The 14,912-nt window shown below is 39.5% G+C and overlaps 1 protein-coding gene across 6 annotated transcripts in view; it reads left to right on the top strand.

The window, feature by feature from the left end:
• Nucleotides 1-14,912, top strand: part of BLTP1 (bridge-like lipid transfer protein family member 1) — a 196,051-nt gene that overhangs the window by 112,828 nt on the left and 68,311 nt on the right. For 2 of the 6 annotated variants that reach the window (XM_060246832.1, XM_060246829.1), the window contains exons 56-67: nucleotides 1,904-2,089; nucleotides 2,301-2,469; nucleotides 2,732-2,943; nucleotides 4,066-4,128; nucleotides 4,794-4,992; nucleotides 6,344-6,403; nucleotides 7,613-7,839; nucleotides 9,003-9,203; nucleotides 9,394-9,524; nucleotides 10,696-10,819; nucleotides 11,578-11,684; nucleotides 13,512-13,602. In XM_060246832.1, coding sequence (XP_060102815.1) covers nucleotides 1,904-2,089; nucleotides 2,301-2,469; nucleotides 2,732-2,943; nucleotides 4,066-4,128; nucleotides 4,794-4,992; nucleotides 6,344-6,403; nucleotides 7,613-7,839; nucleotides 9,003-9,203; nucleotides 9,394-9,524; nucleotides 10,696-10,819; nucleotides 11,578-11,684; nucleotides 13,512-13,602 — 1,770 coding nt within the window. Of the gene's footprint in view, nucleotides 1-1,903; nucleotides 2,090-2,300; nucleotides 2,470-2,731; nucleotides 2,944-4,065; nucleotides 4,129-4,793; nucleotides 4,993-6,343; nucleotides 6,404-7,612; nucleotides 7,840-9,002; nucleotides 9,204-9,393; nucleotides 9,525-10,695; nucleotides 10,820-11,577; nucleotides 11,685-13,511; nucleotides 13,603-14,068; nucleotides 14,132-14,912 lie in introns of all 6 variants that reach the window. The other 4 variants (XM_060246834.1, XM_060246833.1, XM_060246830.1 and 1 more) reach the window with 3 other exon arrangements.

Here is a 14,912-nt window from a genome sequence, read left to right as displayed (position 1 = left end):
ATGAGTAATCTCATTGAGTGCTCATTGAGTAATCTCATTGATTAATGAGTAATCTCATTGAGTGCTTCTTTCTCTACTTTCTCTGTCCCATGCATAATTTTGTAAACCCCATCACAGAGGTGTCAAACATGCGGTCCATGAGCTGGATCCAGCCCCTTCAGGGCTTGAATATGTCCCACAAGCAACTGACCGTCTCTTGCTTTAAAAGTCATTTGTACAGCCAGGAGTAGATTTTCTCAGACTTTTTAGAGATCAGAGTCTGCTTATAGCTGCAGTCCTGTGTAAGCATACTTGGGTGTGAGCCCTTCTTTGACCATGGCAGGAAAATGAGCAGAGCTGCTGTAGCATCATTCAGTGTTATTCCAACATAAATTGATGCTAGAATAAAATATTGTTAATCTTTAAGGTGCAGCAAGACTCCTGGTTATTTTGGGACTCTAGTCCATTCAAGAATAAAGAAAGAATACTTTTTTATGAAGCTGTATTCTGTGTTAGTCTTTTGGGTGCTACAAGCCTTCCATTTCAACCAGTGGGGCCCTTGGCAGGACAGTGATTCTGAAACATTCATTTAATCATATTTCTCTAGTCATAGTGGTCCTGAGAAGGTTCAGATGGAACTTGGGCTAGTCATTTTCCTTGAAGTGCAAGAAAGCTTGCTTGCTTTCCTCCTGACTCCTTGTAGTCAGGAAGGGGGAGCACTGAAGTATCTTTGTTTCACTGCCCCCAAGTGGTGGTGGTGTGGGCATATGTGTGTGAGTGAGAGAGAGATGGTCAATTTCTTCCCCTTCATGGTCCATCCTCGCAAACAATCATCCCCTCCCCTGTCCTTATTAGAGAGTCCCTGGCCATCCTGTTTAACCACATTGCGATGGGCATTCACAGCTCCAAGATAAGGGAAGGTTCAATGGTTGGGGCCTTCTCCTTTTGGGAGTGGACAGGTCCTTGTCCCAGGAAGAGAAAGGCTAGGCTTGAACTGGTGGCTGTAAGGCATTGCATGCATCTCCAAAAGGCCTTCCTCCACCAATACATTGCAATGTTGAGGGCTGGAGTGGAAGGATAGTGCCCTAATTGCAAAAGTGCAGCCTTCTTTTAAAGTGCACTCCCACCAGGGGCCATCAGTAAAGTCCTAGTCAAAGGTGGCCAAGCTTCTGCTCCACCCCTGGCTTTTTTTGCGATTTTCACTTTTTTAGAGCCATGCTGTATTTGACCATGTCACCATCCCTTCCTTGCATGCACAAGTAAGAGGGAAATTAAGTTATGTGGTGATGCAAAAGTATAAATCTCCCACACCCACCACCAGTGCAGGATTCATGAAGGATTCTTGGTGAGTATTGGAGGAGGGAGTGGCTGTACTAAATGCAAACCACGAGCTGCAAACCAAGCCCTAGTGGCTGGCCTCTTTGGAGTCTGGGGTGAGTCTGCCGTCAGGGACCGAGGTGACTGGTTGACTGCATCAGGGATGGATTTCTCCCACCGCTCTGCCCTTGGTACACTGCTGCTTCCAAAGTAGTTTACGACAATTACCAACTAGCTTAAATAACCAATGAAGTATCATTTATAGGGATCTTGGTCCAGGTATAGTGAAAGATGCCTGTGTACTTTCTGTATTCCATTTGGTCTTGGCAAGGGGGGCTGGTAGCTGACCTATTTCAATTTAGAAAAAGCTAAAAATGCAAAAAACTGCAAAATATTTTTTTCTTATTAAGAGAGATTATCTCATAGTAAGTCTGCCATCAAATTAGACATCTTTAATAATTTGTCTATTTAGTTTAGAATAGGAAACAGGTTGACTATTTTTTCATGAAATCTGCTGAAAGAAAGCTTCCTGTAGAAAACTTTTATTTAAATCATGTTTGAGAGACCACTGAAGGATGCCTTTAATGTCTTTTGATTTCCTTATCAGGGTATCCAGGTGACAGCCACTACACCATCAATGAGGGCTGTAAGATTTGAAACAGGATTGATAGAACTGGAGCTGTCAAATAGAATACAAACAAAAGCAATGCCTGGTAGTAGCAGCTACTTGAAGCTCTTTGGTAAATGCCAGGTGGACTTGAATCTGGCATTAGGACAAATTGTTAAACATCAAGTAAGTTTTCTTACTTTGTATGGTTAAACATCAAGTTAATTTACATAGCTTGTATGATTTTCACAATAAGATAAAAAAAGATGTCAAAAATAAGATAAAAAATATGTCAAAAATGAACAACCATCCTAAATCGTATTTTGTTTGTATGATGTCAGGTTTGGCCCTTTGTTCTGTTAAAGTCTCATGTTTAATATCTTTGGAATATCTTAAGGTTTATGAAGAAGCTGGATCAGACTTTCATCAGGTTGCTTATTTTAAGACTAGAATTGGATTAAGAAATGCCCTCAGAGAGGAAATCAGTGGCTCATCAGATCGTGAAGCTGTGCTCATCACTTTAAACAGACCAATTGTTTTTGCTCAGCCTGTGGCTTTTGATAGAGGTACTGCTGGACCTTGTGTCTGTTGTTGTATCAAGATAGAAATGCTTTCTGAACACCAGTATTTGGGGAGGGAAATATATTAGTTTGAATGTAAAAAAATCTAAATTTCAGGCCTTTGTTCTTAATCCTACTTTGGAAGCATAACTGAGATACATGTATGTTTCTAGCTCTTCTAAGATTCAACTGATTATTGTTAAAATCAAGGTGATGTTATGCACACCTTTGATCTAATGTTGTGCAAAACATTTTCTCCCCTAAAAAGCTGTGCTTTTCTGGCTGAACTATAAGGCTGCTTATGACAACTGGAATGAACAGAGAATGGCCTTGAATAAAGATGTTCATATGGCTACAAAGGAAATAGTTGACATGTTACCTGGAATCCAGCAGACATCTGCTCAAGCATTTGGAACGCTCTTTCTTCAGCTAACAGTTAATGATTTAGGGATTTGCCTGCCCATCACAAGTGCACCACAGGTATTGAAGAATATATGGTTTTATTGCTATAACACTCTGTCTTCATCCATAAAATTTTTGTGAAGACTTCATAAAATTTTAATATTGTATTAACTCTGTAATTTGAAATGCCAATCTAATATTTTGATGCTAACAATGTGAACTTAAACAATACCAATATAACCTAACAATCTATCTCAATCATATCACATTGGAAAATTTTGAGGTAGAAAGGAATTTTCTAGGAATTCTAACATTTTTGGTAGATATTGTGGAAATGAACTTGTTCAAAAAGCCTACAATACATTCATTCAGGGCTTTTTTTGAGCAGGAACGCAGTTCTGGCTAGCTCGGTGTCAGGGGGTGTAGCCTAATATGCAAATGAGTTCCTGCTGGGCCTTTTATTTTTAAAAAGCCCTATGTGCAACAATGGTTATGCCAGGGGTGTGTGGCCTAATATGTACATGAGTTCCTGCTGGACTTTTTCTAAAAAAAAAGCCCTGCATTCATTTAAACATCAAAATATTTTCCTCAGTGTAGAATTTTATTTACTATTTATTGAAGTATTTGGAAAAACTCCATCCTGCCCCTTTGCCTGAATGTAATAAGTTTAAAAGTATTTTCGTAATATTTAATTCTATACAATAGGATAAAATGCCTGCATTGAAACTGGATAATGTTACCTTGTAACTGAAAGATCTAATGTTAAGATATATTCCTCAAAAGCTTTTCAGAAAAACAGCATATTGTTTAATACATGGCAATAAAACTGAAAGTTTTTAAACTATATTCTTAATGCTGTAGAACTATTAAAAAGTAATTGTCTGTGGAAGCAAATCTGCAATCTTAAAAACACAAGAGTAAGCCCAACTGAATAGAATGGAAATTACTTTCAAATAGTACTGCTTAGGACTGCTCTCTATGAGTCCTACTGTGATGTAGACTGGAAAACTCCAATTTAGCTGCTGAAAACTAAACAATTAGGATTTATGGTGTATAGTATAAATTGTATTATAGACTACAATTCAAACCAATATTTAAGTGACATAGCATTTTGAGTATAGTGCATATCCTGTTATGCTTTAGATCTTTTGAAAGCAATAACCAAAGTATATAAATATAATGCTTTTAATATTGGTACAGATTCAGAGGCAGGGGCACAAGATTAATTTTGGGGGACAGAAAGAAACACAGAATAAATACTATGTAAGTAATAAGTGTTATCTCAATCACAACATCTGATGAGCTGTATTTCCCCATGTTTATTAGAATGTAGCTGAAAGTGAGTGATTTAGATGTTTCTGATAGTCCCATGAGTTCATATTACTTTGGAAAATTTCCAGAATTGTGCTATGTGTGGACCTCTACATGTGCTAGCTTGCTCATTAATGATGACGCCTAACATTGTTTTATTGTAGTAAAATGTTTTGTAAAACTAGATTATGTTACCTGCTATAAAGAAAATTACTAATAAGGAACTGCCTCATTGTTAAAACCTTTAACAGGGAGAAGTCTTTTTTTTTTTGGCATAGATTATGCTTGATTGAAAGTTTATCCACTCTTGTAATGTAAATGGTGCATGCATGCTAGGGATTAATAGTAGAAGAGGTACCAGGTGGCCCACTGTTGATTGATCTTTGCCAGTATCTCTTGGGGGAATTAAGAACCCAGTTATTCTAAGTAATTTCTGATATATTAGTATGGGGGGGGGGGGTTGTGTGTGTTTGTGTGTATACTATGATAGAACTGCCGAGAAGAATGACTGGCTGAGAAATCAGCACCCCTAGTTGTAAATATCTGTGCTATAATTGTTTGGTGACTGAAATAAACAAACTTACAGGAGATGTTTTGCTTTTTTATTTTATAAACAGTCTAACCACTCAGCTGATTTGGACACGGGCTCTGCATTAGTCTTGACCATTGAAAGCACTTTAATTACTGCCTGCTCTTCAGAATCTCTGGTTAGCAAAGGTCATTTTAAAAACTTTTGTATCCGCTTTGCTGATGGATTTGAAACAAGCTGGGATGACTGGAAGCCAGAAGTACGAGGAGATCTAGTCATGAATGCTTGTAAGCATTTCTATTTGTTGTGGTGTTTGCATTTAAAGTGCTGTCAAGTTGCAGCCAATTTGTGGTAACCCATTAGGGTTTCTGAGGCAAGAGACAAGCTGAGGTGGTTTGCTGTTATCTGTATAGCTGGCCACCACTAACCTGAACTCTCTGGAATTTTCAGAAAGAGAATGAGTTGAATTTCACCTTCATGTCTGATGGTGGAAAGTGTCATCAAGTCTCAGCTGACTTATGATTGTAGGTTTTTCAAGAGCCAATTTGGTGTAGTGGTTAATAATAATAATAATAATAATAATATTTTATTTTTATATCCCGCCCTCCCCGCTAGGCGGGCTCAGGGCGGCTAACAGACACGGGAGTCTCATGATTCACATTAAACAATAATAGACATGGGAGTCCCGTGATTCATAAAACATAACAATTTAAACATTAATTACAATAATTATTGTTAAGAGCAGTAATCTGGAGAACTGAGTTTAATTCCCCACTTCTTCACATGAAGCCAGCTGGGTGACCTTGGATCACCCAGTTCTCTCAGAACTCTCTCAGCCTTGCTTCCCTTACAGGGTGTTTGTTGTGGGGAGAGGAAGGGAAGATTTGAGGCTCCTTAAAGTAGAGAAAAGTGTGGTATAAAAACCAACTCTACTTCAAGCCAAGAGACAGTCAGAGGTGGTTTGCCATTGCCTACCTCTGTATAGCGACCCTGGACTTTCTTGGTGGTCTCCAATCCATGCACTGATCAGGGCCACCTCTACTTAACTTTCAGGAACTAACAAGAGTGGGTGAACCTGGGCCATCCAGGTTGGGGCACCTTCTTCTTTAGAGAAAAGAAACAGAATTTTTTTTGCCACTGTAAAAGGTAAAGGTAGTCCCCTGTGCATTTCTGACTCTGGGGTGACGTTGCTTTTACAACGTTTTCACGGCAGACTTTTTACGGGGTGGTTTGCCATTGCCTTCCACAGTCATCTATACTTCCCCCTCCCCCAGCAAGCTGGGTACTCATTTTACCTACCTCAGAAGGATGGAAGGCTGAGTCAAACTTAAGCTGGCTGCCTGAACCAGCTTCCGCTGGGATCAAACTCAGGTTGTGAGCAGAGGGCTCTGACTGCAGTACTGCAGCTTTAACACTCTTGTATCAGTAAGGAAAGTGATGTAGAATTTTGTCTATGCTACAGGGAAATACAATATTAAACAGGAATTCAGAATTAGTGTAGAAATTGTCCAAATACCAGTGATTTCTCCTAACAGAGAACTTAATTGTGTATTTTTGTGAAATATTAGACAAAGTATCGTTGTGGAATCTATCATTGTGTACAATGATAGATTCACTGTATGCTGGTTCCACTTTTAGGTGTTGTTCCAGATGGTACATATGAGGTGTGTTCAAGGACAACAGGGCAGGCAGCTGCAGGTAAGGTTTATTACAACACTGAATTTAAACTGACACACTGCAGCTTTTTTCCCATAACTGTATCATCCTTCAAAACCATTTCAGTCTCTGAGTTTGGTTTACCCTTTTCAGTGTTTCTGTGTTATTCTAGTCTTTAACAGGGCAAACTTACCTTTAGCTAAAATGTGTTGCCTCCCTCCATCTTTTTTTAAAGTACGAGTTGCTTTTTTCTCTTAACAAGTGAATTAAAAAACTGTGAAAAGGAATATGTTTCAGTAGTGCGGATGCTTTCTACCATAAGCAAAGTTGCACTAGATGAAGAAGAATTTTCCTCCTGCTTCCTGTGACAGTTCTCTGAGACCACCAAAACTGCAAAGGTTTGCAGTGGGAGGATTGGCTTAAAATCAGGGTGCAAGTGTTTTTTGTAAGCTGAAAAAAGTAGGTAGTATCTCAGAGACTTTCTAGTAATTGCATTCAACCATGAATTAGGATATCAAATGGGAAACTTTAAGACATATGTTAGAAGAATTGTCATACACAAACGTGTTACCAGAAAATGTGTCCATTTGGGGTTTGTAGAATCTTTCGGGATCAAGTGCCATGTTCTACTGGAGAAAGTTTTCCTTCCAGACGTTTCGTTCTCAGCTGCGGAGAACATCCTCAGTGGCGTTGCAGCTGAGTGTTCTCCGCAGCTGAGAACGAAACGTCTGGAAGGAAAACTTTCTCCAATAGAACACGGCACTTGATCCCGAAAGATTCTACAAACCCTAATGATGTTACTAGCCGTGAAAACCTGAAATCTTTGATAATGTGTCCATTTGTTTCCTTGTCCCTAAAATATAACCACTGTATTGCTTTGACTTTTGTTTAATATGCCAACAAGACAGCAGTTCATGTCCTAAACCAATAAGGATACAGCCTTTACTAAATAATTGTTACAGATTCTGATAAAGTGTGGTAATATTTTGTACAACTTCCTTAAGAAAGGAAGTCTTAAGCTACTTTCCAAATGTTTTTGGATACTGTTATTATTTTTCATATTGCTGCTGTTTGAATTGTGTTTATATATTTTATGTTTCTATTGTCCTCTTACTGGAATTTTGTGTAAGCCACCTTGGAAACAACTTGCTGGAAAGGTGGGATATGAATGCTTAAATATATGTCTGTTTTTGGTTTTAGTATGCCTTGAATCTCTTGGTGAAGCATGTTATTCCTTTTTTGTTTAAACAGAAAGTAATAGTGCTGGAACATGGACTCTTAATGTGCTGTGGAAGATGTGTGGCATTGATGTGCACATGGATCCTAACATTGGGAAAAGATTAAATGCTCTGGGAAATACACTTACAACATTGACTGGAGAAGAAGATTTAGATGACATTGCTGACCTTAACTCTGTTAACATGGCTGACCTGTCTGATGAAGATGAAGTTGATACAATGTCTCCTACTGTTAGTATGGTTAGTGGACTAATTAATATATCCAAAGGTCATCCTAATATAATTGAAATAGCAGTTAGACATAGCAAAGTTTTCGGGGTAGAGACCTGATCACTTGAGTTCATTTCCAGATAAACATACAATCAGGTTGTTAGCTTTTATTCTGTCCCACTGGAGGAATTTGACGATTCAATAGTGATCTTTTTTTCCAATCTGGCAAAAGCTATAAATAAACCTTGACCTTCCGTCAAATCCTGGTTACTGTCACGAGCTGGGGCCAGGCCAGGCGAAGTCCAGGGGCAGTCCAAGGTCTGTAACCGGTGAGCAAGAGTGTCCAAGGTGCCAAAGCCAAATCGTTGTCCAGGTATCGTAGGTCAGAGGTTCAGAAGCCGTAGTCAGGGGGTCCAGAAGTCAAGCCAAGGTCAGGAGGTCCAAAGTCAAAAGCCGAAGTGGATGCTAGGACGTCAGGTAGATGACTAGTTGCTTCCACAAAGCCTCCTCCCAAAGCCTACAGCTATATAGCCCTCTGCTGGCTGTTGCCCATTTGGGCTAATTGCTGGCTCAGAGAGGCAGCCAGGATCCTGTTGCAACTCAAGCATCCTTGCTCTTAGAAGGGCCAGAATCCTCTCAAAACTCAGGGCTCAGGGAGCGTCTTGCTTGTGAGCGTGCCGCCCTCCTCCGATCCCTGAGGTCCTGACGGAGGCGGTCACGTACACGCGCCACCCGAGAGGGCGAGGCAGGGGGGCTGGGATCTTCTTCAGCAGGAGGCAGGGGCACTGGTGCAGGTGGCAGGGGCACAGTTTCTGCTGCAGGCTCAACTTCCTCTACAGGGTCCCCAGCACCCATGACAGTTACTTGATAAGCTCACATGAAAGCTAGTCAAGGACTTGGTATGTATGTGCCCAGGACCACTGAATTCTGGAAGAACTGTGTTTGTGTGTTGGTCTTTCCCATTTTCAACACTGTTTTTCAGTTAATGTGAGGAAAGTAGTAACTTGTGAGGGAGGTAGTAACTTGAATATGTAGGCCTAGAAGAGTTACAGGAACCCAGGTATCATGGAAATGCTCAAAGAGATAGAATGATCAAATATCTACAGAATTCATCAAAGAAGAGTCAGACACTAAAGAGAACTAAGACATCAAGGTTTCCTGAATTATTAATCTTGCTGTTTATTATCGTTTAGAAATCAGATGGTGGCCCACTATGTGGCGATGTACACAAGCTCACTTTTGGGCAGCGGATTGTAAATCACCTGCTGGGTTTGAGCCCTAAAAGCCAACGTTATTCTGTTCCTGTAGAATATTTGTCGGGATCAGCGACGAGTGATGCTACTGATTCTAACTGTTCACACTTAAAAGCGGGCAGGTCTTGCTCATGGGGACATGTAGGTAGCTTATATAGAGTATCTTTAAGCGAATGATGAAATCAGCGGGTCACTGGCAAATTGAGAATCAGCTGGCCTCTTTTAAAACTGATTTTGCATGCTGCTTTGATTGGTGCTGAAAAATTTGTTGAGCTTTTTTAAAAACAAGTAACTGTGCACAAGAAATGAAAATATATTCTTTTTAAAATAGGAGAATGCTGAGTGTAGAAGGCAGGGAACAGCTAACAACCAGACAGGAGAGCAGAGAGGAAGAAAGTATGTCAAACGTTTAGTAGACATAAGGGAACTGAATGAACAAGCCAAAGTAATTGATGATCTGAAGTAAGTATGTTTGTTCTTTTTCCTTTCAGAATCTTTTAGCGTGCCTTTCTTTAATATTGTTGATTATGTTATTCCTCATGTTGAAAGGTAATTTTTTGTGTCAAAATCAGTGGACTTCTGCTATTCCTACAGAAAATTATGAGCATATTGTTTCAAAACAAGCCCACAGAGTTTCTGGCAAAAACCATTCAGTGGTTCTTGGATGCAGTAATCTTCTAGGAAAAGCCCCTCTTCATAGCCAGCAGAATCCTCTGTAAAATTATGACATTGAGGGAAGGCAGCTTCCCATGATTCCACGCAAGCCATGCTTGGTTACTTAGCAAAGGTGACACTGCTGCTCTCCGCATTGTTGCATTGTAGAATCCTCACCTCCAAGACTACAATGAGTAATCTGCTCTCTGCCTCTGGTCCACCGTCTGTAAATTAGCATAGAGCCAATTTTACTGATTACTTTATTGCTGAGACTGTTGGGATTTTATTCATGCTTTTTAAGTTGGAGAGCCAGTGTACTTCTTTAAGTGGCTTACTTCAAGTCTGATGGGATATTTCACTTCCCTATCCATCTTATATTTTCTTTTTCACATTAGCTAAATTGTGTGGGCTTACATTATTCTTTGATTTTGGGTGCAGTTTATAACTTTGTTTCTTGCAGATGTCTAAAGTGGATTTGGGAGGGAAACAGGCTGAATAGAAATTCACCCTTTCCTTGAAATTCTACAGAGAACTCTGCCTATTACCAAGTGATGGCATTTCTCAGACAGTCCTATCCCAGAACCACAGAGAGAGAGAAAATTATCACTTACTGGAAATTTTCATTTAACTACCTCTCTGCCCACACGTTCTTGTATTTGCAGAGCATTAAGGAAAAGCAACTAACTCTTTTTCACTTCAAAGTTTTTTGCTCCAGGTCATTGCCTGGAAGACATTCTTAGTGGCTACCAGAATGTCTTGGCTGCCTGGTTTATATCTGAGTAAAAAGATTCAGTAGAGTAACAAATGCTTTCTCAAAAGGAAAAAGTTCTAAGAGGTTGAATATTGGTACAATAGTCTGTGACAGGAGTAGTGTTAACTGCCTCCCTTTTAGCAAGCAGTGTTACAGTTTTATAATCAAAGCTGTAATTGGTATTTCTAATTACTTACTAAGAATTTCCATTACTTTAACTGCTCTCAGGAAACTGGGTGCGAGTGAAGGAACCATAAACCAAGAAATTCAACGTTATCAGCAGCTGGAATCAGTAGCTGTAAACGACATTCGACGAGATGTCCGCAAAAAACTGCGCAGGTCAAGTATGAGGGTGAGCAGTGTTAGAGATCCTTCTTGCACTTCAACATCATTTTAAAGAATCATATAAACTTCCACTCGGGTTCTTTTCCACAATATTAAAAAGCAGGAATCCCTCCCCAGGGCAAAGACGAGGGCAAATAAAGGTAGATTAGCCGATACATGGGAAGGAGATAAGGAAGCTGGAAAAGGGAAGAGGCCATGGTGCTTTCAGTAGAGGGAAAATGGAAATAGTGCGTGTAAGGGGGGTAAATGACATGCTCCCCTGCTTGCATGCTATAATGTGTATTGAAGAGTTCAGTGTTAAAAGGTTTGACTCTATATCCAGATGTGCTACTTCTATATGAGACTGTTTCTGTCCCAGTAACATACTGTATTGTCTAAGTTAAAAGTCCAGTGGCACTCTAACTTTGTTCTGTTGCTTCACACCAGCACAGCTACACACATAGATACTGTATTATCTTTATTACACAATTTGTGCTTCCTGTTTGTCTGAGATGGCAGATTTATGTTTCCTATTTATCTTTCAGATGCATCTTGAGGGTATTACAAAAGCAAAGTGAAGCCCATTTAGGCCCCAGTACTTAAATACTTAACTGTTTTTAATTTAATTTAACTTTTAGATTTATATCCTGCCCTTTCCTGCAAGCGGATTTGTAATACTTGTTCCTTGGTGTGAAGTGTTCCTACCTATTGTATATTTCTAAACTGTCAAGGTATATAAGCATTACATTGAGATTTAATATACAATTTTTGTATGTATGTGTTTAGGCAGCATCACTAAAAGATAAATGGGGACTAGGCTACAAACCTAGCTATAATCGATCAAAAAGCATCACATCTGGAAGACCACCTCTAAAAAGAATGGACCGGACAAGGTAAAGTGACTTCTACAAAAATCAATGCTTATATTTGTGAACAACAAAACCTGACCAAAAAAACCTCCTCACTTAATTTTTTCCACTATGTATGAATGACAACTTATGGAGGTGGGGCTGGAATAATGGATAATGCTAGTAGAGTGATAGCTAAACCTCCCCACACCATTGGTGAAACGAGTGTCTGGAGAGATTTGGGCTTTTGCCCACTGTTAGTTATGCCATTTATTGTATCCTGTTAACCTGTTTGCTTATAATTCAGTGACAGCCATTGAGAATCCAGCCCCTGAATCTGATCCCACAGACCTGTTATGGTAACTCTGGTGCCTTCCTCTAACTCAGGAGGCTATTCAATGGAGAAAGGTGCTATTGTGGCTTTTTGGAATTAATTTCCTTATCTGCATAGTCCTGGTTCTTGACTTGAATATGTTCCATTTTTTGGTATGATTGTAATGTAATGGATTTCTGATGTTAAATCTGGCATTTTATGTATCAATGCAATAATGCTGCAAGCATAGACAGTTTCAAGAGGGGATTGGATAAACATGTGGAGCAGAGGTTCATCAGTGGCTATTAGCCATAGTGTATTGTTGGAACTCTCTGTCTTGGGCAATGATGCTGTATTCTTGGTGCATGGGGGAGCTTCTAGTGTCCTGGCCTCACTGATGGACTTCCTGATGGCACCTGGCTTTTTCAGCCACTGTGCAACATGTCATGTTCTCAGGGTGCAGGCAGGCCAAAGCCAGTCCAAGGTCAAAGTCCAGGAAGTCAAGCAGGAGCCAAGTCACCAATGCAGAATCACAAACCGGAATCAGAAGTCAATGTCCAAAAACCAAAAGGTCAGGGTGCTAAGGAAATCAAGCAGGACAGGATCAGGAAGGAGCGTGGATGCAAGCCAGAGAACAGACTTGTTGCTTCCACAAGGTTACCAGGTCCTGGGTGGGAGCTATATGGGAGTCTCAATCAGCCTGCTCCCTAAGTGGCAGTGACTCTGCTAGAACTCAGGGCTGAGAGACCTGAAGCATCGGCGTGCCTCATGTCTTCGCTCTGAAAGTTCTTTCCGGAGCCTGCTTCAAACTCTTGAGATGGGAGGAGGAAAGCTTGGAGGAGATTGATTGTCAGCAGCTGACACTGGTGCCTGGAGAGTGATTGATGGACCAGCTGCTGTTTGTTCGGCTGAGGAACTGGCTGGCAACTCTTCCAGGTCTGTTAACCCTTCCAACACCACCTCGTCAGGGCTCATGACATGACACAGAGTGTTGGACTGGATGGGCCATTGGCCTGATCCAGCATGGCTTCTCTTATGTTCTAATGATATAATCATGCTCTAATGTATCAATAGGTTTGTAAAGTTTATCAAAATTGTCTAAGTTTTTTAAATTGTACTTTATTTAGTCCTGTAACTGCAATACATTTTATCCATTTGTTACTATCAGTTGTTAGATCTTATTTATTTACTTTAGTTATACCCGGTCATTCTCCTCAGTGGAGAGCCAGATTTTTTTCATAATTGCATTGTCCTCCATTTTATTCTCACAATAACCCTGTGAGGTAGGCTGAAAGAGTGTGCCTGGCCCAAGGTCACGCAGTGAGCTTCCATGGCAGAGCAGGGATCTCTCAGATCCTAGTCTGACACTCTTAACTACTACACCACATTGGCTGTCATTGGCATGTGCAGCAGCACCACTGAAATGAATGGCATAATAATGAGATGGTCATGAAGAATGTGTGTCTCCCATATTGGTATATGCATGATATAATTCAGACAGATTATATCTTTGTATTGGTAAACATAATATATTCTTTTGATTTTATTTTGCTGATTAGTACACGTCTTGGAGAGAGTGAAGAACTTCCAGAAATACGAGTAGATGGTTCATCTCCTGGACCCAGAGTAACTTTCAACATACAGGACACAGTAAGACAATCTCCATATATTATTCTTCATTTCATTAAATACCATGCTGAAATACAAACTTGGCATAAGAGATGGATTTGCGGATAGGAAAAATGTCATCTGATAATTGAGTGTGCTAGGAAGATAGCAGTTTCTTAACAGATTTGCAAGCACAGAAAATCTAAATTCATTCGGATTCATGCTGCATCTTGATTCTAGTAACTGGTAAGTGACAAATACACACACATGTTTGTATATGTGTGTGTTTAATGTAAATACACAGTGTTACATATATGTGCATATTGTCCATATGATCCATTTCAGTCTTGTTTAGTGTTGTCATAATTAAGCAATATGTACTTTGTCAAATACAGCCATTTTTAGGTTTATTAATGAAATTTAATTTTATATCACTTTTTCCCTGTAAATATATCTATTTCTTTTCTAGAGTTGTTTTAATTTGTTTTCTTTTTTGTTTTTGATTAAGTCGAATAAAACAGTTTTGGGGATTATGCAACAGTCCAGCTGTCCAGGGGAAGGGTATTTTCAGGTACTTTTAAAAAAAGCGTACTGATCAATCGCATGGAAAATCTGCTTCATTGATCATTTCTCTTTGTCAAGCAGAATGTATCATAATACATATAGGCAGAAAACTTGCAATATGGCATAATCCAGTATCTTCTTTTCCTGATTTTGTCTCTAAAGGCACAGTGTTGTCAGGTTGACTATTAGATAACTTTGACACTTTTGGACTCCAGAATTTTGTACCATTCTAATTGTAGTCTAACATACAGGCAAGCAACAAAGAGATGCACTGGGGACATTTATTGTTTGAAGCCAAATAGTGTATTGGCAGCATGAGTCAATCATTTTCGTTAATGTATGTTATTTTTCATTAGAAAGTTTCCAGTTATTTGAACTGACAAAGAATTTTGGCATTCATCCAATTATATGATAGCTGGATGCAAAACCAGATTTGTACTCCACACCACATAAAAAATCATTGGTCCAAAATAGTTTTAAAGATGATTGGTGTAAAAATTAAAGTTATCTTGTCCTCATAGAACACCTGTTGCATACTCTTAAAGCAATGTTGCTTGAACCACGAATGTGTATATCTTTGCTGATCCAAAGATAGACCATAGGTGAAGGCTACTTCAAAGCAGTGTCCTAAAATTCTCAATATTCTGCTAGTGGTTTAGTATTTTAAAAGCACTTCTATTAAGATAAGAGACTACATTCTGTTCCAGCATTGTGCATGCACTAGCACTTCCATTCACTAACAATTTCTGTTCATCTCTCTCACTTACAGGCACCCTTAGGATATATTG

This window comes from Heteronotia binoei, chromosome 9, assembly GCF_032191835.1.
Source record: "Heteronotia binoei isolate CCM8104 ecotype False Entrance Well chromosome 9, APGP_CSIRO_Hbin_v1, whole genome shotgun sequence".
NCBI lineage: Eukaryota > Metazoa > Chordata > Lepidosauria > Squamata > Gekkonidae > Heteronotia > Heteronotia binoei.
The sequence above is the reverse complement of the archived record's forward strand: the minus strand, read 5'-3'. Positions and strand labels throughout refer to the sequence as shown.